The sequence below is a fragment of the Oncorhynchus mykiss genome, chromosome 15 (genome assembly GCF_057628025.1).
Source record: "Oncorhynchus mykiss isolate SJ-2025 chromosome 15, ASM5762802v1, whole genome shotgun sequence".
NCBI classification, from domain to species: Eukaryota; Metazoa; Chordata; class Actinopteri; order Salmoniformes; family Salmonidae; genus Oncorhynchus; species Oncorhynchus mykiss.
Genome location: NC_143036.1, coordinates 51,586,087 through 51,611,842, shown reverse-complemented (window position 1 = coordinate 51,611,842; position 25,756 = coordinate 51,586,087). Strand labels below are relative to the sequence as shown.

The following is a 25,756-nucleotide window of genomic DNA, read 5'->3' as shown; positions in this document are numbered from 1 at the left end:
TGTGGTCATCCCAGATGTCACCCCACACGTCACCAAGGATGTAACACTGGATGTTCCATGCAGAGCTGCATGCAAAGGGAAAGTCCGCCAATTTTTTTTCAGGCTTTGGAGGGCAGTGTGCTGCTGCGCCTGCCACGAGGAAGAGGAGGAACAATATTAGTTATTCATCAGACCTTCAGAAATGGGATTGAACCATAGACCATTAAATTATTTGGATTCAATTCTGCTTTTCCTGTTTACTACTTAATTTCAGAACATTTCTATGAACTTTCACTTTGCAAGTGTGGAGTAGGTTGTGTAAATAATTTGGAAACATCCCAATTTTAATGCTTCTAATAATTTACTTACATGTAAAAAAAGAAAAGTTGTATTTGACAACAAAAAAAACAGAGGGAGCTCAACCAACGTTGAGTTGAGGTGCAACCAAAACCTTTAATCATCATAGAAAAGGAAAAAGCGCAACTCTTGCGCACTATAAAAAATGCATTTTTTATTCAACAAGGTTAAAAGATGAACATTTTGACCTAGTCTATGACGATATGCAAATTGTGTTTGCCCAGTAAAAGGGTGACCCAGACTCACCCTGGTTCTTGAGGGTTGCAGACAGTGAAAAGATATCATTAAGTAAATGGGACTTTTCAAATCTTGAATAAAAATCTTTAATGAACATACATGTAAATACAACTGACTTGAGGATCAGAGCAGGCTGGCTGACTGGCTAGCCCTGAAGGCCCTCTTTCTCTACCTCTGTGTGGTTCATCTCAGCCAAGAGGTTGTGTGGGTTGTCTTTCTCTGTGGGTGTGAATCACTATGACCTCCCCCCCAGCCTGCTCGTTGGCCTGATCAGAAGGCTTGTCATCTCTTTCCTTGCTCACATGAGCAGGAGGAATGGCATCTGGGGTAACCTCCTCTATCTAACGCCTCTTCTTTCTGTCTGTGTTCGACTGAGGTTACTCGTTCTGGGTGTTTGATTGTTCCTCCTCCTGTGTCTTTGTGAGCTTGGAGGGAGATATCCTGTTCTGGCTACCTCTTTAGGGGTGTGCACCTTAAATCTCTTTCGGTTTGTTGTGGGGTTCGGTTGTTTTGGGGAGAGTCTGAAGTTCGATCTTTAGCAATGAGTGTGGGGGCTGTCCCCCTCCCGAAGTGTAATGACTGTGATGATGAAAAGTAGGAGGAGCCACCGAGACATGTGATGAGGGAAAGGAAGATCACTCTGCAAGGACGGGATAGGACACATCACAACACTGCTGCTCATTCATATTCAAACCCACCTCAGACTATGCACACAAACATGGATGCACACACTCATTGGCGCACGCCCCCCCACACACACACAATGAACTTACCTGTACATATCACATCATGTCACCCACTTCTCCTCCATCCCACTACCTAGTCTCCAGTACCTAGTCCACATGCGCCACAACCCACTCGTCTGGTGAAAAGAGGTGAAATGAAGTTAGTAGGAAAAGGGAATTCCACAGTAGCTACACTGAACAAAAATGTAAACGCAACATGTGAAGTGTTGGTCCCATGTTTCATGAGCTGAATTGAAAGATCCCAGAAGTTTTCCATACGCACAAAAAGCTTATTTCTCTCATGTTTTATGCAGAAATTTGTTTACATCCTTGTTAGCATTTCTCCTTTGCCAAGATAATCCATCCACCTGACAGGTGGGGCATATCAAGAAGATGATTAAACAGCATGATCATTACACAGGTGCACCTTGTGCTGGAGACAAAAAAAGCCACTCTAAAATATGCAGTTTTGTCACACAACACAATACCACAGATGTCCCTCAAGTTTTGAGGGAATGTGCAATTGGCATGCTGACTGCAGGAATGTCTACCAGAGCTGTTGCCAGAGAATGTAATGTTAATTTTTCTAACATAAGCCTCCCACAATGTTTGACAGTACATCCAACCAGCCTCACAACCGGGGACCAAGTGTAACCACTCCAGCCAATGACCTCCACATCCGGCTTCTTCACCAGCAGGGTCGTCTGAGACCAGCCACCCGGACAGCTGATGAAACTGAGGAGTATTTCTGTCTGTAATAAAACCCTTTTGTGGGGAAAAACTAATTCTGATTGGCTGGGCCTGGCTCCCCAGTATGTGCGTCTATGCCCTCCCAGGCCCACCTGTGGCTGCACCCCTGCCCAGTCATGTGAAATCCATAGATTAGGGCCTATTGAATTCATTTAATTGACTGATTTCCTTATTTGAACTGTAACTCAGTAAAACCATTGAAATTGTTGAATGTTGCATTTATATTTTTGTTCAGTATAGTTCAAGTCAAACTCCATGGAAGTTGCTAGCATGACTGGCTCTGAGGTCGTTTGCGCTCAGATACACCCTGATTACCGAGAGTCCTCTCCTTAGAGACTCTGCCTACACCACCACCGACAGGCCCCATAGGGGGCCTGCAGACAGAGACTTACAAAGAAAGGCTCCTACAGTCGTTAAGTGAAGAGTTTTACCCATAGGCCTGAGTTAGGGGAGACGTGACTGACACCCACCTGTGGTTTAGCTAGGCCTGCTGGATGCAGGATTCTCCCCCAGCCTCCCCAGTGATCCTCAACACACACTCACCCCATTTATGGAAGCGATTGACCCAAATGTCAGAGTTCTACCATGATATACTTCATTTAATTCCAAAGTTGCATGAGATAATTTGATTCCTCTCTCAGACAATTTTACATTAGATACAGTACCAGTGTTTGGACACACCTACTAATTCCAGGGTTTTTCTTTATGCCAAGAGCATTCAAAGCTATCATCAAGTCAAAGGGTGGCTACTTTGAAGAATCTAAAATATATTTGGATTTGTTTAAAACTTTTTTGGTTACTACATGATTCCATGTATTATTTCATCATTTTAATGTCTTCACTATTATTCTACAATGTAGAAAATAGTAAAAAAATAAAGAAAAACCCTTTAAACTTTTGGCTGGTACTGTATGTTTTATTATAAGATAATACATCATGGTTATAGTGTTTCTTATGCCTCATAGATTAAAATGAGACTGTTGAGTGTTACTGACGATCTGGGGAATTGAGAGACAGTGAAATGGTGGGTTAATTAAGGAGATTGGATAAGGAGAGAAAATGGAGATGAAGGAGTCTGGGATGTGAACGAGTGGGAGGTGGAGAGACAATGATGACAGAGCGAAGAGGAAAAATGCTTGTATTGTATAATTTCATGAGTCTATCAAAAGTTGTGATGAGCTAACAATATGGCGTTCATACTTAGTTCTTGAAACAAGAACTGAGGAAAGAGACAGGCTTGCAAACATGAACAAGGACACCAGGCACATTCTGAATGTCTCATGTAACAATTAGTCTTTTGCCAAATAAAGGTGTGTGAGGCTCTTTTTGATAAAATCGCTTGACAGACATGACCACATCAGCTCTGTGCTGTCACCAAGTGGGGACTAATGTTCATTACAATAATAGTTAGAATCGTCATCACAATAATAATGCCAATACAGGAAAACAACAACACCAACTCCTTAAAACAACAGTTGTTGAGACAAATAACCTTTCACTTAGCAGATGGTTATTGTTAAAAGTAGTGCTGCAATCGACAAATGTCATTTGAGATGCCCCTAAAATGGATAGAGCTGGGTCGACGAACTCGGAACGCACCACAGGAACCACCGCAAGCCAATCACTATGGAGATGACCATGGAACTCTCCAGCAGTGTCCTCTTAGATGGAACATCTCCTGGGAATCTTGAGTAGTTCTTAAGTTCTAAACAGAGTGCAGCTGCAACCAAACTCACCAAGTCTGTTTTACCCTGCTTATAGAGCCCCATGGCTGGGTGTTTTTTAAGCTCCACACCCTCAGCTGACTCCTGGTCTCCCTGAAGCTTCCTCTTGATCAGCAGGACGACAAGGCCCAGTAGCACGTAGGCACATGCATCCAGAGCCAGCACCACACCTAAGAGTGAAAGAGAGACTCCAATTGGACTCCAGACTCCAGCCTGGTCTCATTGACTAGATGTAACATAGAAAATGTAAATCTGGGGACCGAGACACTACGATTTCGTATTATATGTTATGTTTGGTATGGATATATAATAGTTACTTAAGATAAAAATGAAAGACGGGTGGTTCGTCAGGGTGGATGGGTTGGCATATAACACGAATGTCTAGCAACCCAAAGGTTGCGAGTTTGAATCTCATCATGGCCAACTTGAGAATTTTAGCTAACTAGAAACTTTTTAACTACTTATTAATTTGTAGCTATTTTTTCAAATACTTAGCATGTTAGCTAATCCCTTCCCCTTCACCTAACCTTAACCCTTTTAGCTAATCCTTCCCCTAACCCTAACCTTTACCCTGTAACCTAACTCCTAAACATAACCCTACACCCTAACCTAACTAATGTTAGCTAACTAGCTAACATTAGCCACCTAGCTAGAATTCTTATCATACGTTTCGCAAATGTGTAACATATTGTACATTTAGCAAATTCATAACATACAGTATAATATGAATTGTAATTCGTAACATATTATAGAAAATGGGTGATAGACATTCACAAATGAATACATACCATACATAACATATCATACTAAATGCGGTGTCTCTGATATACATACAGAATAATACGAAATGCTCTGAGACCAGGTTGCACTAGCACCTCCCCCGGCTGGTAAGAAGACAACCTCTGAGTTACATTCAATGATACATTATTGACACACACTAATGAAATGGACATGGAAAGGTAGTGGTTCAGTAACGGACAGAAAACAGGGGTGATGAATATACACAATAACTGATAGCAAGTAGAGCAACAACACTGTTAACAAAGGAAGGATTGTATAAGTGGCATAGCTACCTGCAGAGTATTACACAACAAAGTAAACACAGAGAAGTAACTTACAATAGGCAATAGAAGTAACTATAAAGAACAACAAGCAAGAATGATACACATTTCACACACACTTTGTGCATGCACACTATACCACGAGTCCAGTTGATGGGCAGAGATAGAGAGGTTGATCTCTGTCTCTGCTTGAGGGAGACTGGGAGGAGAGGCAGGAGTTGGGGATCTGCGACACAAGCTGACTGCCTGTGATTTGCTGACCCCCTGGCGACCATGACTCCTAGCAACTAATCAGTGGACAGGCGTGAAGGGACAGTTTACGACACCGCTGGCCTGCTTAGCAACAAACTGATTTTTCCTGCAATCTAGAGCCGTAATCATCATGCTTAATTGATTTTTCTGACATGTCTGGTAAGTATGCAGGCCATTTCCGCTTTCAGGATTTCTGTACAGATCCTTGCAGGCCGTGGATTATCATGCTGAAACATGAGGTGATGGCGGCGGATGAGTGGCATGACAATTGTCCTCAGGGTCTCGTCACAGTATCTCTGTGCATTCAAATTGTCATTGATAAAATGCAATTGTGTTCCCTGTCCATGGCTTATGCCAGCCCATACCATAACCCAACTGCCACCATGGGGCATTCTATTCACAAAGTTGACATCAGCAAATCGCTCGTCCACACGTTGCCTTACATGTGGTCTGCAGTTGTGAGGCCAGTTGGACGTACTGCCAAATTCTCTAAAGCCGCCTCGGCTTATGGTAGAGAAATTAACATGAAATTATCTGGCAACAGTCATTTGCATTCTACCTCAAAACTTGAAACATCTGTGGCATTGTGTTGTGTGACAAAACTGCACATTTTAGAGAGGCCTTTTATTGTCCCCCAGCACAAGGTGCACCTATGTAATGATCATGCTGTTTAAACAAATCAAAAATATATTTTATATTTGATATTCTTCAAAGTAGCCACCCTTTGCCTTGGTGACAGCTTTGCACAGTCTTGGCATTCTCTTAACCAGCTTCTCTTAACCAGCTTCAAGTCACCTGGAATGAATTTCAATGTACAGGTGTGCTTTGTTAAAAGTTAATTTGTGGAATTTCTTTCCTTCTTAATGCGTTTGAGCAAATCAGTTGTGTTGTGGCAAGGTAGGGGTGGTATACAGAAGATAGCCCTATTTGGTAAAAATATTTTGGCAAGAACAACTCAAATAAGCAACGAGAAACGGCCGTCCATCATTACTTTAACCTTTGTTTGGTTACTACATGACTCCATATGTGTTATTTCATAGTTTTGATGTCTTCACTATTATTGTACAATGTTAAAAATAGTAAAAATAAAGAATAACCCTTGAAAGAGTAGATGTGTCCAAACATTTGACTGGTTATGTATATATTGTATATTGCAAATATGGTACAATCCAAGTGTGCAAAGCTCTTGGAGACTTACCCAGAAAGACTCAAAGCTTTAATTGCTGCCAAAGGTGATTCTAACATGTATTGTGAAAACATGTAAATTAGATATTTCTGTATTTCATTTTCAGTACATTTGCAAAAATGTCAAACATGTTTTCAATTTGTCATTATGGTGTATTGTGTGTAGCTGGAAAGGATAAACAATTATAATTTCATCCATTTTGAATTAAGGCTGTAAGAAAACAAAATGTGGAATAAGTTAAGTGGTATGAACACTTTCTGAAGGCACTGTATATCTACAAGGAAATGATAAATGAGTGACTCTTTGAAAGGGGGTCATATAAACATTGTCTTATTTTTTTCTTCTTCACAGCTATCATGCTATATTGGGCATCGTTTCTCAGACCAAATCTCCACTCTGGCTTAAACAAAGCAATCTGATCATGCTCCAGTCAAATTCACGCTATAGGGAATGCCACAAAAGTTTGGCTGGTCATACATTTGCAAATAGCCGAGATTGGATATTTCAACACCATGGACAGCAGGGAAATCGGAATAGCGAGATCTGTCATTCAGCACCACATGGCAGTAGACAGCGGCCATCTCATGTGAAGTTGGCACTGGGAAAATCCCACGTAATGGGAAACGAGGCTTAGGAGGCAAAAAGACTGAAGGAGAAGACTCCCACAGGAACCTTATGCTAAACTGTTCTGCCACATTCATTTCAAATGTTACATATTTCGATCTGCAAATAATATAAACTGACTTTTCAAACTACACTGTACAGCTTTAGTGTGTCTGTGCATCATAGGTACAACTGCACGAAACTCCCCTCTCAAATATCTGTTTGTGAGAAACAAAATGAAAAACAACTGTTAGACTATTACAATGCGGACTGTCATGCATTTTTATATTAGCAACAAGACAACGAAGTGATGGTCTATACGCGCCATGGAGACATTTATAGTATACTTCCCCCACACAGCAAAAGTTCCCACGCTGAGCGATATTGTTAACTACACCATTATGCATATAATTCAAGTCATACGTTTATTGTCATTCATACTTTTATTTTTAACCGATTAGCTTTGCAAAAGTGTACCTTATGTCAATTCAGAGCTCAGAAATATTGGAATAACGTGCTTAAGAGGACTCTGACACTTTAGGCGCACAACAAGAATACACAACAACCATATTTTCAATTGACAATCATTGCTTTAAATATATATGGTTAATAGATTTGTATAGGCATATATAAACAATTAATTTCACTTGTAAACCAAGGTTGGATTAGTAGGTCTAAGCAACATGCAGCTGGATACTCCCGTCATGAATCGAAACAGGTTCCAATCCTCATATATACACATTATGACTAAATAAAGAGCTTAATCTTTCACGACATGAAGACATAGAAGCATACCCATTTATAAAAGGTTCTACACATTCCATTTCTCCATAGCAATAGAATGTAAACATTCTATTTCGTGCCAAACACTGCCTACAACTCAATTCTAAGAGGCAGCATATTGGACGACTCCACAGTAATTGATCATTCGTGACTTTAACTTATTCCTGTTATCTCTAGAGCATCTCGTATATCTATAGCGCTGCGTTTCTACCCCATCTTACCATGGATAGGGTTTTGTGCATTCCGGAGTTCACTTATGGTCCCACAAAGGTAATCTTTGGAGATATTCATTTTAGCATACTGTAAATGCCTGTGCACAATGTGCATAACAAAGCATCATTATTGTCATTCTCTTCAAAGCAATTCTGCAGAAGCAGCCTTTATTTCCAGACACTGCAGGCCTGCTGGGAGGAAACATATTACAATAAACAGGTAAGATTCACCCCCCTAAAAAACATAAACAACAGAAAGAGAGTTGTATTTCAAGACAGTTTAGAGAAGATGGTCATAAGAGTTCTTAATAACACTCACAAATTGTGATGCATGAACAGTTGTGAAATGTTGTGAGAGGCCCTTCAGAATGCACATGATATGGTATTTCGTGGCACTGTCTCACACCTTACCTCATCTTGCAGAAGAAGCTCATGGTCCACTATCTGCTGCTCCAGAGTCAAGGCCAGGTCCCGCACCATGTCACCACGGAGCACATGAGCGGCTGGCTGGTGTCTCAGGGCAAAAAATCCCTTAGGGAGAGGTGAGTACCACGTCATCACTCACCTTCACTGCCATTCCCTGCCACCAGCAGCACTCCAAGAGGTGTGGGTAAAATAAACAACAGATAAATCAGAAGCCAGGAAAGTTGAATTGCTGTGTGTTTTATTTGAAGGGTGTGGAAGGAAACCCTGGAGGAGGGGAATGACCTCGCTCGGCTGGTAAGACAATGAGAGTTAGACACATACTACAAGTCAGTGAGCTCTTTACTAGCCTTTCAACAACTAGTTAGTACAGCAGAATCGATATGTTGTGAAATTTCACTAATCGAACTTCCTGTTTCCTACGGCAGACCTGGGAAGTCAACACTTGCCTAAAAATGATAGACATAGAGCACGAGGCTGTCTGCAAGCTCCGCCGCTCCTTGCACCCCACCTCGCCAGCTGACATGTGAGTTCCATGTACTGCCCTGCATATGACTTGATCCATTTATCTACACATCTGTAACTATGCAGAAACAGACTAAGACAGTGTTCTCTGTGAGCACATTGCACATCGTTTAGCTTTGTCTTCTCCTTTTTGTTGATTTCAGCGACCCTAAGGTCCACAGCCTCGTGGAAAGAGCAGTAAGGAGCATTATGGGCGGAATGTCCAATGAGCCCCGTAGCAACCTGCTCAGCCCATCCCAGGTGGTTGTGGAGGTGGTGCCCAGGCTCCTCCTGGCCCTGTGGCTTCAGCCAAAGGAAGGCCATTCAGGGCACCCAATCCTAATAAGCGGGATGGCCGTGGGCATGGTGGCGGCCGTAGTGGAGAAGCTCTCCAGCATGTTAAAGGCCCCTTCTCCTCAAATCCCTTTCTCCCGCGCTGCGGCTTTTGAATCTGTCTGGTCAATCCTCGGGAGAATCAGTCAGTCCTTCTCCACGGATGACCTCCAGAGCCCATTTTATGTCAGATCTGTCTGTGCCTTTGTGGCTGACGAGGTACAGAGCTGCTTCCAGCCCCCTGCAGCCACCTTACCAGTCCTCCCTGTCGTCGCTGCGGCCATCTCCACTGCACCTCAAGACATCCTAGCAGGTGAGTAGCAATGATAGAGAGCACTCTGACAGATGCCTGTTCTGATGACATCTCGGTGACATGTAGTAGTAGAGCTCATCAGGATTGTTGTTGTCACTCCTAACACAGAGGCAGACTCGGCATCTTCCCACCTGGAGATTGTTGACATCACTGCTAACATAGAGGCAGACCAGGCGTCTTCCCACGTGGAGATTGTTGACATCACCGTTAACATAGAAGCAGACCAGGCGTCTTTCCACCTGGAGATTGTTGACATCACCGCTAACATAGAGGCAGACCAGGCGTCTTCCCACCTGGAGATTGTTGACATCACCGCTAACATAGAGGCAGACCAGGCGTCTTCGCACCTGGAGATTGTTGACATCACCGCTAACATAGAGGCCGACCAGGCGTCTTCCCACCTGGAGGTTGTGGACATCATAGTCAACATAGAGGCAGACCCTGCTTCTTCCCACTTTGAGGTTGTGGACATCTCCCATAACACACAGGCAGACACGGAATCTTCCATCCTGGAGATTGTTGACATCACCACTAACACAGAGGCAGACACGTCTTCGTCCCACCTGGAGGTAGTGGACATCACCTCTAACACACAGGCAGACATGGCATCTTCCCACCTGGTGGTTGTGGACATAACACGTAAGACAGATGCAGACCCGGCCTGTTCCCACCTGGAAGTTGCGGACATCGGCCCTAAGACAGAGGCAGACAGAGCTTGTTCCCAATTGGAGGTTGTGGAAATCACCCCTAAGACAGAGGCAAGCCCGGCTAATTCACACCTGGAGGTTCAGGACATCACCCCTAAGACACAGCAAGATCCAGCTTCTTCCCACCTTGAGGTTGTGAACATCACCCGTAACAAAGAGGCAGACCAGGCGTCTTCCCACCTGGAGATTGTTGACATCACCGCTAACATAGAGGCAGACCAGGCGTCTTCCCACTTGGAGATTGTTGACATCACCGCTAACATAGAGGGAGACCAGGCGTCTTCCCACCTGGAGGTTGTGGACATCACAGTCAACATAGAGGCAGACCCTGCTTCTTCCCACTTTGAGGTTGTGGACATCACCCATAACACACAGGCAGACACGGCATCTTCCAACCTGGAGGTTGTGGACATAACATGTAAGACAGATGCAGACCCGGCCTGTTCCCACCTGGAAATTGCGGACATCGGCCCTAAAACAGAGGCAGACAGAGCTTGTTCCCAATTGGAGGTTGTGGAAATCACCCCTAAGACAGAGGCAGACCCGGCTAATTCACACCTGGAGGTTCAGGACATCACCCCTAAGACACAGCAAGTTCCAGCTTCTTCCCACCTTGAGGTTGTGGACATCACCCTTAACAGAGAGGCAGATCCGGCTTCTTTCCACCTAAATGTTGTGGACATCACCCCTAATAGGGAGGCAGAGCCCATCTCTTCCATCTTGGAGGTTGTGGATGTCACACCTGAAGAAAGGACTCTCAAGATGGCCGTCTTCGCCACTCTGCCAACTGACATCCAAGCAGGTGAGTAACACTGACAGGTGCCGTTTGTCATGACATCTTAGTAGAACCTTTCAACTGGCCAGTGTTTAGAACCTACGGTTTGCATTTGTTTACATTCTGTCCCTCTTTTCTCCCTTTCCAGAGGGTGTTGCTGTGGTCATCCCAGATGTCACCCCACATGTCACCAAGGATGTGACACTGGATGTTCCATGCAGAGCTGCATGCAAAGGGAAAGTCCGGCAATTTTTTTTCAGGCTTTGGAGGGCAGTGTGCTGCTGTGCCTGCCACAAGGAAGAGGAGGAACAATATTAGTTATTCATCAGACCTTCAGAAATGGGATTGAACCATAGACCATTAAATTATTTGGATTCAATTCTGCTTTTCCTGTTTACTACTTAATTTCAGAACATTTCTATGAACTTTCACTTTGCAAGTGTGGAGTAGGTTGTGTAAATAAGTGGGAAACATCCCAATTTTAATGCTTTTAATCATTTACTTACTACATGTAAACAAAACAAAAAAAGTAGTATTTGACAACAACAAAAAACGGAGGGAGCTCAACCAACGTTGAGTTGAGGTGCAACCAAAACCTTTAATCATCATAGAAAAGGAAAAAGCGCAACTCTTGCGCACTATAAAAAATGCATTGTTTTATTCAAGCAAGTTTAAAAGATGAACATTTTTACCTAATCTATGACAATATGCAAGTTGAGTTAGCCCAGGAAAAGGGTGACCCAGACTCACCCTGGTTCTTGAGGGTTGCAGACAGTGAAAAGATATCATTAAGTAAATGGGACTTTTCAAATCTTGAATAAAAATCTTTAATGAACATGAATTTAAATACAACTGACTTGAGGATCAGAGCAGGCTGGCTGACTGGCTAGCCCTGAAAGCCCTCTGCCCCTACCACTGTGTGGTTCATCTCAGCCAAGAGGTTGCGTGGGTTGTCTTTCTCTGTGGGTGTGAATCAGTATGACTACTCCCTTGGCCTGCCCGTTGGCCTGATCAGAAGGCTTGTCATCTCTTTCCTTGCTCACATGAGCAGGAGGAATGGCATCTGGGGTAACCTCCTCCTCTCCCACCTCTCCCTACTGTCTGTGTTCGACTGAGGTCACTCGTTCTCTCTCCCTGGGTGTTGGATAATTCCTCCTCCACTGTGTTGGATAGTTCCTCATCCACTGTGTCTTTGTGAGCTTGAAGGGAGTTATCCTGTTCTGGTTACCTCTTTAGGGGTGTGCACCTTAAATCTCTTTCGGTTTGTTGGGGGGTTCAGTTGTTTTGGGGAGAGTCTGAAGTTCGATCTCTAGCAATGAGTGTGGGGGCTGTCCTGTGGGGGTGTCCCCCTCCCTTTTCAACCCTCACAGTAGTTTGTTCGTTAGCTAGTTAACATTTCACACAGATTGCCAGGGTCCAGTAAGCAACTACGTTAACAATATAACTTGAGGAACGGCAAGAAGTCGTATACCAGTTAATACTATAGCGAGCTGGTTCGTTTCCTAACGTTAGCTTATCCGATGTAACGTTCATGCTAGCTAGCCAGCCGGCTGACTTCATTATCCAGCTAATTTTCACACCATAACACAATTAGTTGATCAGCTAAGTTGGATAATGTTGCTCAACATTTCTCTGGCTAGCTAAAGCAGAGAATTCGATCCAGCTAGCAAGATACAATGCTAACAATTATTGTTCTACCACACTTGCTCCCTCACCTCAAGCTTTCCAAAAAGGCCATTGTTTTTCGGTTACAGGTCATGAAGTACGCTTCAACACCCTCTCACCCCAGTCTCCGTGGTCAGGCAGCCATCTCATGTGAAGTTGGCACTGGGAAAATCCCATGTGATGAGAAACGAGGCCGAGGCTGCAAAAGGACTGATGGAGAAGACTCCCACAGGAATTCTGTGCTAAACTGTTCTGCCACATTCAATTCAAATGTTACATCTTTTGATGTGTAAATAATAGGGAATACATCTGCAAACAATTTAAACTGATTTATCAAACTACACCGTACAGCTTTAGTGTGTGTGCAGCATAGGTACAACTGTAGGCAATTACGTTCTCAAATGTCTGTTACAAATCCCTTCGGCCCTGCAGTCTAGGGGGGTGGAAACGAGACCCGTAACATATCTCATGCAAATTATAACAGTGAGAACTAATAACCACAGACAAATTAAATCAACCGCCAAACACTATTGGTTTATTTGTAAACACACGGTAAAGGGGGGTGGGAAAAGGGGCTGAGCTGGACCCAAGGAAAGAAACAAATATCCAAAAACACCCCGAAACTAGACTAGCCTGCTTCAATACAACTACCTAACCAATAAAATACAGCGGATGGTCCACCCAGTTATAACTAGGGTATTTAGACAAAGTATTCCTACGTGTAATGTAGGCCAATGGGCGACTTGTCTTGGTACCCCCTTTTCCCACCATCAAACTAACAGTCAAACACCATTACAGAACAATACTCATAGGATAACGGACACAGTGACATGTAGTTGCAAAAACAAACGGCAGCTCTCTGCATACAAAGAGAGAGAGACCTGGGGGAAAACAACAGAATGGGGTTTTAAACCAAGGGAAAGGGGATGTGATTGGGTAATGGAAACAGGAGGTGTGTCTTCAGATTGATGACTGATTGGCGGCACCTGTGAATTTTTATTTTTATTTTTTGATTTCACCTTTATTTAACCAGGTAGGCTAGTTGAGAACAAGTTCTCATTTACAACTGCGACCTGGCCAAGATAAAGTATAGCAGTGTGAATAGACAACACAGAGTTACACATGGAGTAAACAATTAACAAGTCAATAACACAGTAGAAATAAAAGAGAGTCTATATACATTGTGTGCAAAAGGCATGAGGTAGGCGAATAATTACAATTTTGCAGATTAAGACTGGAGTGATAAATGATCAGATGGTCATGTACAGGTAGAGATACTGGTGTGCAAAAGAGCAGAAAAGTAAATAAATATAAACAGTATGGGGATGAGGTAGGTAAAATTGGGTGGGCTATTTACCGATAGACTATGTACAGCTGCAGCGATCGGTTAGCTGCTCAGATAGCAGATGTTTGAAGTTGGTGAGGAAGATAAAAGTCTCCAACTTCAGCGATTTTTGCAATTCGTTCCAGTCACAGGCAGCAGAGAACTGGAACGAAAGGCGGCCAAATGAGGTGTTGGCTTTAGGGATGATCAGTGAGATACACCTGCTGGAGCGCGTGCTACGGGTGGGTGTTGCCATCGTGACCAGTGAACTGAGATAAGGCGGAGCTTTACCTAGCATGGACTTGTAGATGACCTGGAGCCAGTGGGTCTGGCGACTAGAGCATACAGGTCGCAGTGGTGGGTGGTATAAGGTGCTTTAGTAACAAAACGGATGGCACTGTGATAAACTGCATCCAGTTTGCTGAGTAGAGTATTGGAAGCTATTTTGTAGATGACATTGAATAGGGTCGAAGGAAAGAAAATACACACGCAGAGGATACACACAGGATACCTGTATCCGTAATAGTCTGTTTAATGTGAGAAACAAAATGAAAAGCAACTGTTAGACTATTACAATGCGGACTGTCATGCATTTTTATATTACCAACAAGACAACGAAGTGATGGTCTTTACGCGACATGGAGACATAACAGAGACTTCCCCCACACCAAGAGTTCCCACGCTGAGCGATATTGTTTACTACACTATTATGGATACAATCCAAGACATACGTTTATTGGCATTCATACTCTTATTTTTAACCGATTAGCTTTGCAAAAGTGTAACTTATGTGTCCCGGTGACTTGTAGTTGTAGATCTCATCAGGATTGTTGTTGTCACCCCTAACACAGAGGCAGACCCGGCTTCTTCCCACATGGAAGTTGTGAATATCACAGCTAACACAGAGGCAGACCAGGCTTCTTCTCACCTGGAGGTTGTGGACATCACCGCTAACACAGATGCAGACTCGGCTTCTTCCATCTTGGAGATTGTTGACATCACCACTAACACAGAGGCAGACACGTCTTCATCCCACCTGGAGGTAGTGGACATCACCTCTAACACACAGGCAGACATGGCATCTTCCCACCTGGTGGTTGTGGACATAACACGTAAGACAGAGGCAGACCCGACCTGTTCCCACCTGGAAGTTGCGGACATCGGCCCTAAAACAGAGGCAGACAGAGCTTGTTCCCACTTGAAGGTTGTGGAAATCACCCCTAACACACAGGCAGACCCGGCAAATTCCCACCTGGAGGTTCAGGACATCACCCCGAAGACACAAGATCCAGCTTCTTCCCACTTTGAGGCTGTGAACATCACCCTTAACAGAGAAGCAGATCCGGCTTCTTTCCACCTAAATGTTGTGGACATCACCCCTAATAGAGAGGCAGAGCCCATCTCTTCCCTCTTAGAGGTTGTCGATGTCACACCTGAAGAAAGGACTCTCAAGATGGCCGTCTTCGCCACTCTGCCAACTGACATCCAAGCAGGTGAGTAACACTGACAGGTGACGTTTGTCATGACATCTTAGTAGAACCTTTCAACTGGCCAGTGTTTAGAACCTACGGTTTGCATTTGTTTACATTCTGTCCCTCTTTTCTCCCTTTCCAGAGGGTGTTGCTGTGGTCATCCCAGATGTCACCCCACACGTCACCAAGGATGTGACACTGGATGTTCCATGCAGAGCTGCATGCAAAGGGAAAGTCCGGTTTTTCAGGCTTTGGAGGGCAGTGTGCTGCTGCGCCTGCCACAAGGAAGAGGAGGAACAATATTAGTTATTCATCAGACCTTCAGAAATGGGATTGAACCATAGACCATTAAATTATTCACATTATAATAATTGGATTCAATTCTGCTTTTCCTGTTTGCTACATAATTTCAGAACATTTCTATAAACTTTCACTTTGCAAGTGTGGAGTAGGTTGTGTAAATAAGTGGGAAACATCCCAATTTTAATGCTTTTAATCATTTACTTACTACATGTAAACAAAAAAGTAGTATTTGACAACAACAAAAAACGGAGGGAGCTCAACCAACGTTGAGTTGAGGTGCAACCAAAACCTTTAATCATCATAGAAAAGGAAAAAGCGCAACTCTTGCGCACTATAAAAAATGCATTGTTTTATTCAACAAGGTTAAAAGATGAACATTTTGACCTAATCTATGACAATATGCATGTTGAGTTTTCCCAGGAAAAGGGTGACCCAGACTCACCCTGGTTCTTGAGGGTTGCAGACAGTGAAAAGATATCATTAAGTAAATGGGACTTTTCAAATCTTGAATAAAAATCTTTAATGAACATGAATTTAAATACAACTGACTTGAGGATCAGAGCAGGCTGGCTGACTGGCTAGCCCTGAAAGCCTTCTGCCTCTACCTCTGTGTGGTTCATCTCAGCCAAGAGGTTGTGTGGGTTGTCTTTCTCTCCGTGGGTGTGAATCACTATGACCTCTCCCTTGGCCTGCCCGTTGGCCTGATCAGAAGGCTTGTCATCTCTTTCCTTGCTCACATGAGCAGGAGGAATGGCATCTGGGGTAACCTCCTCCTCTCCCTCCTCTCCCTACTGTCTGTGTTCGACTGAGGTCACTCGTTCTCTCTCCCTGGGTGTTGGATAGTTCCTCCTCCACTGTGTCTTTGTGAGCTTGAAGGGAGTTATCCTGTTCTGGCTACCTCTTTAGGGGTGTGCACCTTACATCTTTTTCGGTTTGTTGGGGGGTTCAGTTGTTTTGGGGAGAGTCTGAAGTTCGATCTCTAGCAATGAGTGTGGGGGCTGTCCTGTGGGGGTGTCCCCATCCCTCCTAAACTGTAATGACTGTGATGATGAAAAAGTAGGAAGAGCCACCGAGACATGCGATGAGGGCAAGGAAGATCACTCTGCAACGACAGGATAGGACACATCACAACACTGCTGCTCATTCATATTCAAACCCACTAAAGACTATGCATGCACTCATTGGCGCGCTCCCCCCCACACACACACAATGAACTTACCTGTACATATCAGAATCATACATTCAACGGCCACCTCTTCCACAACATTTCTTGATCCCCCACCTCAAACATGTTGAGTCAATACCAGATGCTGGAAAGGTGCTGGAATGCAGGTGCAGAAGGGCCTAGTATGTAATGATGTGATACCATGCGTACCCCATATCCTGTGTTTGTGTTGATGTTTTTGTATTGAACCTTTATTTAAACAGGGAGTCACATTGAGATTAAACATCTATTTTACAAGAGTGTCATATTGTCATATTGAACTACCAGAGAGAACCTTCTCTACATAGGAATTGTATAACATTTTTTCCATACATTAAAAATAATACTTTGCCAATCAGATAAGGCCCCAACAAGGCCCACATTAATGGTTGAAAGTAACTTATGTCAGTGCGAATGAGTAACACTGAGTGTATAAAACATTAAGAACACCTGCTCTTTCCATGACGACCAGGTGAATCCAGATGAAAGCTATAATCCCTTATAGACATCACTAGTTAAATCAGTGTAGATAGAGATAGTTTAAAAAATAAATACTGTAAGGCTTGAGACAATTGAGACATGGATTGTGTATGTGTGCCATTCAGAGGGTGAATAAGAAAGATAAAATATTTACGTGCCTTTCAACAGGGCATGGTAGTAGGTGCCAGGGGCACCAATTTGTGTCAAGAACTGACTGCAAAGCTGCTGATTTTTTATGCTCAACAGTTTCCAGTCTGTATTAAGAATGTGCACCACTCAAAAGACACAGCCAACTTGACACAACTGTGGGAAGCATTGGAGTCAACATGGGCCAGCATCCCTGTGAATGTTTTGTACACTCAGGACATTATTAATAATACGGTGTTCGTTCCGTATCCTGTAAAGCTGCAGCAGACTGCGAGGCAGGGGGAGGTGTAGGTGATGCCGTTGTCTGAGCACACAGGGTCCCACTCCCAAGCCAAGCAGGGGCAGTCTCGTTAAATTCCAGGGATCCTGGAGGACAGAGAAAATGGCTGGCAATAATGTTTAAATGATTGTTGCTGAACTATCATTGACATAGGCCCAGTGACATAACAGCCAGGAATCCTGGCTCAGTAACAACCATACTGTATATTCTCACAAGAGGGAGCCAAGGCACAATCCCATGTGTGTTTTGGTCTAACTCTAACTCAACCTCTTCAGTAGACCTCCCAGGAATATCCCCACCGCACCCACAGGCAGGTTCAACACACCAGGAAAAGTTATAATCACATCTAGTGTTACCAGTGTGCTGGAGTTTCATTTCCACTCATGTTCAACAAACCTACAGGGAATGGGAGAGAACCAAAAAGTTGTATTTAATGTAATTCAACATCAATGCTGACAGGAGGGAACATTTCAGTTGGAGCATGTCCAGGTTTCTATGGCTGTGTTTAGACAGCCCAATTCAGATCTTTTTTTTAGTAATTCAGGGATGCAAACTGATGAGGGCCCAAAAAGGTGAAACATTCTAAAGTATCCACAATAGGGGGAAGGCAGGTTTTAAATAATTAAACAACAAAGACTATGATCTACATTATCAGTCTCTGTGTGTAAAATAAAACGTGGTTAATGTGAACCTATCTCACTGCTAAAAAATGTGTAGAAAGCAATCCAATGTTATTTGTTGCCATGACTTTACTGCATATGACACTCAAGTCTTGACGCCTGATTTTCACCCAATTCTCTCATTCTGAAAATGAATCACAACGTTACTGTAGAGGGAAAACATTAGTTCATAGATAGTTAGTTCGTTAACATTTCACACAGATTGCCAAGGTCCAGTAAGCAACTACGTTAACAATATCACTTGAGGAACGGCAAGAAGTCGTATACCAGTTAATACTATAGCGAGTTGTTTCGTTTACTAACGTTAGCTTATCCGATGTTGTAACGTTCCTGTTAGCTAGTTGTCTGACTTCATTACCCAGCTAATTCTCACACCATCAACTCAATTATTTGATCAGCTAAATTGGATAGTGTTGCTCAACATTTCTCTGGCTAGCTAACGCGGAGAATTCAATCCAACTAGCAAGGTACTTGGTGCTGAAATACTTGGTAATTTCAGCACCAGGGACAACAGCGAAATCGGCAAAGCGAGATCTGTCATTCAGCACCACATGACAGTAGACAGCGGCCATCTCATGTGAAGTTGGCACTGGGGAAATCCCATGTAATGAGAAACGAGGCCTAAGAGGCAAAAAGACTGAAGGAAAAGACTCCCACAGAAATTCTATGCTAAACTGTTCTGCCACATTCATTTCAAATGTTACATCTTTCGATTTGTAAATAATAGCTGACAAATTTACGGTTTTTACTTTTTAATTACCGTTTATATTTTTGTTTTTTCCTACTCAACTTTTTCACTCCGGACGCTTTATCTGGACACGGTTCGTCAGGACCTCCAACAGCCGAAGCTAAGTAGTAACATTAACATGATGCCTTCTAATTGCAGTCGCTGTACTCGCCTTACGGCGAGGATAGCTGTGCTACAAGCCCAGCTTCAGACGCAATCGCTAGGCAAGGGTAATTTCAGTGTAGGAAAGGATGAAACAGCGTCTGTGCCACCAGTAAGTACAGATAGTAGTATAAATCGCCTGGCACAGTCCCCGCAGCCGGACAACTTTCTCACGGTTTCTGGAAGGAAATGCTGTAGGAACGCTCAACCGGTGTCGCTCATTCAGCCGACAGAAACTTTCAACCGGTTTTCCCCATTAAGCAGCGGGTCGGAGTCAGAGGCCGAGTCTTCTCTGGTCTCTACTCCTCCCGTTACGGGGTCTGAGACGCCGAAGCTTCCCACCATTAGCTCTGACAAATTGAAAACTCTAGTCATTGGCGACTCCATTACCCGCAGTATTAGACTTGAGAATCATCCAGCGATCATACACTGTTTACCGGGGGGCAGGGCTACCGACGTTAAGGCTAATCTGAAGATGGTGCTGGCTAAAGCTAAAACTGGCGAGTGTAGAGAGTATAGAGATATTGTTATCCACGTCGGCACCAACGATGTTAGGATGAAACAGTCAGAGATCACCAAGCGCAACATAGCTTCTGCGTGTAAATCAGCTAGAAAGATGTGTCGGCATCGAGTAATTGTCTCTGGCCCCCTCCCAGTTAGGGGGAGTGATGAGCTCTACAGCAGAGTCTCACAACTCAATCGCTGGTTGAAAACTGTTTTCTGCCCCTCCCAAAAGATAGAATTTGTAGATAATTGGCCCTCTTTCTGGGACTCACCCACAAACAGGACCAAGCCTGACCTGCTGAGGAGTGACGGACTCCATCCTAGCTGGAGGGGTGCTCTCATTTTATCTACCAACATAGACAGGGCTCTAACTCCTCTAGCTCCACAATGAAATAGGGTGCAGGCCAGGCAGCAGGCTGTTAGCCAGCCTGCCAGCATAGTGGAGTCTGCCACTAGCACAGTCAGTGTAGTCAGCTCAGCTATCACCATTGAGACCGTGTCTGTGCCTCGACCTAGGTTGGGCAAAACTAAACATGGCGGTGTTCGCTTTAGCAATCTCACTAGGATAAAGACCACCTCCATTCCTGTCATTATTGAAAGAGATCATGATACCTCACATCTCAAAATAGGGCTACTTAATGTTAGATCCCTTACTTCAAAGGCAATTATAGTCAATGAACTAATCACTGATCATAATCTTGATGTGATTGGCCTGACTGAAACATGGCTTAAGCCTGATGAATTTACTGTGTTAAATGAGGCCTCACCTCCTGGCTACACTAGTGACCATATCCCCCGTGCATCCCGCAAAGGCGGAGGTGTTGCTAACATTTACGATAGCAAATTTCAATTTACAAAAAAAAAAATGACGTTTTCGTCTTTTGAGCTTCTAGTCATGAAATCTATGCAGCCTACTCAATCACTTTTTATAGCTACTGTTTACAGGCCTCCTGGGCCATATACAGCGTTCCTCACTGAGTTCCCTGAATTCCTATCGGACCTTGTAGTCATAGCGGATAATATTCTAATTTTTGGTGACTTTAATATTCACATGGAAAAGTCCACAGACCCACTCCAAAAGGCTTTCGGAGCCATCATCGACTCAGTGGGTTTTGTCCAACATGTCTCTGGACCCACTCACTGTCACAGTCATACGCTGGACCTAGTTTTGTCCCATTGAATAAATGTTGTGGATCTTAATGTTTTTCCTCATAATCCTGGACTATCGGACCACCATTTTATTACGTTTGCAATTGCAACAAATAATCTGCTCAGACCCCAACCAAGGATCATCAAAAGTCGTGCTATAAATTCACAGACAACACAAAGATTCCTTGATGTCCTTCCAGATTCCCTCTGTCTACCCAAGGACGCCAGAGGACAAAAATCAGTTAACCACCTAACTGAGGAACTCAACTTAACCTTGCGCAATACCCTAGATGCAGTTGCACCCCTAAAAACTAAAAACATTTCTCATAAGAAACTAGCTCCCTGGTACACAGAAAATACCCGAGTTCTGAAGCAAGCTTCCAGAAAATTGGAACGGAAATGGCGACACACCAAACTGGAAGTCTTCCGACTAGATTGGAAAGACAGTACTGTGCAGTACCGAAGAGCCCTTACTGCTGCTCGATCATCCTATTTTTCTAACTTAATTGAGGAAAATAAGAACAATCCGAAATTCCTTTTTGATACTGTCGCAAAGCTAACTAAAAAGCAGCATTCCCCAAGAGAGGATGACTTTCACTTTAGCAGTGATAAATTCATGAACTTCTTTGAGGAAAAGATTATGATTATTAGAAAGCAAATTACGGACTCTTCCTTAAATCTGCGTATTCCTTCAAAGCTCAGTTGTCCTGAGTCTGCACAACTCTGCCAGGACCTAGGATCAAGAGAGACACTCAAGTGTTTTAGTACTATATCTCTTGACACAATGATGAAAATAATCATGGCCTCTAAACCTTCAAGCTGCATACTGGACCCTATTCCAACTAAACTACTGAAAGAGCTGCTTCCTGTGCTTGGCCCTCCTATGTTGAACATAATAAACGGCTCTCTATCCACCGGATGTGTACCAAACTCACTAAAAGTGGCAGTAATAAAGCCTCTCTTGAAAAAGCCAAACCTTGACCCAGAAAATATAAAAAACTATCGGCCTATATCGAATCTTCCATTCCTCTCAAAATTTTTAGAAAAGGCTGTTGCGCAACAACTCACTGCCTTCCTGAAGACAAACAATGTATACGAAATGCTTCAGTCTGGTTTTAGACCCCATCATAGCACTGAGACGGCACTTGTGAAGGTGGTAAATGACATTTTAATGGCATCGGACCGAGGCTCTGCATCTGTCCTCGTGCTCCTAGACCTTAGTGCTGCTTTTGATACCATCGATCACCACATTCTTTTGGAGAGATTGGAAACCCAAATTGGTCTACACGGACAAGTTCTGGCCTGGTTTAGATCTTATCTGTCGGAAAGATATCAGTTTGTCTCTGTGAATGGTCTGTCCTCTGACAAATCAACTGTAAATTTCGGTGTTCCTCAAGGTTCCGTTTTAGGACCACTATTGTTTTCACTATATATTTTACCTCTTGGGGATGTTATTCGAAAACATAATGTTAACTTTTACTGCTATGCGGATGACACACAGCTGTACATTTCAATTAAACATGGTGAAGCCCCAAAATTGCCCTTGCTAGAAGAATGTGTTTCAGACATAAGGAAGTGGATGGCTGCAAACTTTCTACTTTTAAACTCGGACAAAACAGAGATGCTTGTTCTAGGTCCCAAGAAACAAAGAGATCTTCTGTTGAATCTGACAATTAATCTTAATGGTTGTACAGTCGTCTCAAATAAAACTGTGAAGGACCTCGGCGTTACTCTGGACCCTGATCTCTCTTTTGAAGAACATATCAAGACCATTTCAAGGACAGCTTTTTTCCATCTACGTAACATTGCAAAAATCAGGAACTTTCTGTCCAAAAATGATGCAGAAAAATTAATCCATGCTTTTGTCACTTCCAGGTTAGACTACTGCAATGCTCTACTCTCCGGCTACCCGGATAAAGCACTAAATAAACTTCAGTTAGTGCTAAATACGGCTGCTAGAATCCTGACTAGAACCAAAAAATTTGATCATATTACTCCAGTGCTAGCCTCTCTACACTGGCTTCCTGTCAAAGCAAGGGCTGATTTCAAGGTTTTACTGCTAACCTACAAAGCATTACATGGGCTTGCTCCTATCTATCTCTGTGATTTGGTCCTGCCGTACATACCTACACGTACGCTACGGTCACAAGACGCAGGCCTCCTAATTGTCCCTAGAATTTTTAAGCAAACAGCTGGAGGCAGGGCTTTCTCCTATAGAGCTCCATTTTTATGGAACGGTCTGCCTACCCATGTCAGAGACGCAAACTCGGTCTCAACCTTTAAGTCTCTACTGAAGACTCATCTCTTCAGTGGGTCATATGATTGAGTGTAGTCTGGCCCAGGAGTGGGAGGGTGAACGGAAAGGCTCTGGAGCAACGAACCACCCTTGCTGTCTCTGCCTGGCCGGTTCCCCTCTTTCCACTGGGATTCTCTGCCTCTAACCCTATTACAGGGGCTGAGTCACTGGCTTTACTGGGGCTCTCTCATGCCGTCCCTGGAGGGGGTGCGTCACCTGAGTGGGTTGAGTCACTGATGTGGTCATCCTGTCTGGGTTGGCGCCCCCCCCCCCCCCCTTAAGTTGTGCCGTGGCGGAGGTCTTTGTGGGCTATACTCAGCCTTGTCTCAGGATGGTATGTTGGTGGTTGAAGATATCCCTCTAGTGGTGTGGGGGCTGTGCTTTGGCAAAGTGGGTGGGGTTATATCCTTCCTGTTTGGCCCTGTCCGGGGGTGTCCTCGGAGTGGGCCACAGTGTCTCCTGACCCCTCCTGTCTCAGCCTCCAGTATTTATGCTGCAGTAGTTTATGTGTCGGGGGGCTAGGGTCAGTTTGTTATATCTGGAGTACTTCTCCTGTCCTATTCGGTGTCCTGTGTGAATCTAAGTGTGTGTTCTCTAATTCTCTCCTTCTCTCTTTCTCTCTCTCGGAGGACCTGAGCCCTAGGACCATGCCCCAGGACTACCTGACATGATGACTCCTTGCTGTCCCCAGTCCACCTGGCTGTGCTGCTGCTCCAGTTTCAACTGTTCTGCCTTATTATTATTCAACCATGCTGATCATTTATGAACATTTGAACATCTTGGCCATGTTCTGTTATAATCTCCACCCGGCACAGCCAGAAGAGGACTGGCCATCCCACATATGCTCTCTCTAATTCTCTCTTTCTTTCTCTCTCTCGGAGGACCTGAGCCCTAGGACCATGCCCCAGGAATACCTGACATGATGACTCTTTGCTGTCCCCAGTCCACCTGACTGTGCTGCTGCTCCAGTTTCAACTATTCTGCCTTATTATTATTCGACCATGCTGGTCATTTATGAACATTTGAACATCTTGACCATGTTTTGTTATAATCTCCACCCGGCACAGCCAGAAGAGGACTGGCCACCCCACATAGCCTGGTTCCTCTCTAGGTTTCTTCCTAGGTTTTGGCCTTTCTAGGGAGTTTTTCCTAGCCACCGTGCTTCTTCACCTGCATTGCTTGCTGTTTGGGGTTTTAGGCTGGGTTTCTGTACAGCACTTTGAGATATCAGCTGATGTACGAAGGGCTATATAAAATAAATTTGATTTGATTTGATTTGATTTGCAAATAAGTTAAACTGATTAATCAAACTACACTGTACAGCTTTAGTGTGTGTGTGCATCATAGGTACAACTGTAAGCAATTCCGTTCTCAAATGTCTGTTTAATGTGAGAAACAAAATGAAAAACAACTGTTAGACTATTACAATGCGGACTGTCATGCATTTTTATATTACCAACAAGACAACGAAGTGATGGTCTCTACGCACATGGAGACATTTATAGTATACTTCCCCCACCCAGCAAAAGTTCCCACGCTGAGCGATACTTTTTTACTAAGCAATTATGCATATAATCCAAGTCATACGTTTAGTGTCATTCCTACTCTTATTTTTAACCAATTAGCGTTGCAAGTGTACCTTGTCTCAATTCAGAGCTCGGAAATATTGGAATAACGTGCTTAAGAGGACTGACACAACAGGATAACACAACAACCACATTTTCAATTGACAATCATTGCTTTAAATAGTTACGGTTAATAGATTTGTATAGGCATTGGTAAACAATTAATTTCACTTGTAAACCAAGGTTTAATTAGTAGGTCTAAGCAACATGCAGCTGGATATTCGCGTCATGAATCGAAACAGGTTCCAATCCTCATATATGCACATTATGACAAAATAAAGAGCTTAATCTTCACGACATAAAGACATAGAAGCATACCCATTTATAAAGGTTCTACACATTCCATTTCTCCATAGCAATAGAATGTAAACATTCTATTTCGTGCCAAACATTGCCTACAACTCAATTCTAAGTGCAGCATATTGGACGACTCCACAGTAATTGATCATTCGTGACTTTAACTTATCCCTGTTATCTCTAGAGCATCTCGTATATCTATAGCGCTGCGTTTCTACCCCATTTTACCATGGATAGGGTTTGCTGCATTCCGGAGTTCACTTATGGTCCCACAAAGGTAATCTTTGGAGATATTCATTTTAGCATACTGTAAATACCTGTGCACAATGTGCATAACAAAGCATCATTATTGTCATTCTCTTCAAAGGAATTCTGTAGAAGCAGCCTTTATTTTCAGACTCTGCAAGCCTGCTGGGAGGAAACATATTACAATAAACAGGTAAGATTCATCCAAAAAAAGCCATAAACAACAGAAAGAGAGTTGTATTTCAAGACAGTTTAGAGAAGATGGTCATAA

The 25,756-nt window shown here is 43.5% G+C and overlaps 1 protein-coding gene across 1 annotated transcript in view; it reads left to right on the top strand.

Annotated features, from left to right (window-relative positions):
• LOC118938921 (uncharacterized) overlaps positions 1-1,968 on the top strand; it is a 52,098-nt gene extending 50,130 nt beyond the window's left edge. Inside the window, exons 3-4 of the mRNA XM_090199029.1 lie at positions 15-40; positions 1,915-1,968. Coding sequence (XP_090055155.1) covers positions 15-40; positions 1,915-1,968 — 80 coding nt within the window. The remainder of the gene's footprint in view (positions 1-14; positions 41-1,914) is intronic.
• The last annotated feature ends 23,788 nt before the right edge of the window (positions 1,969-25,756 follow it).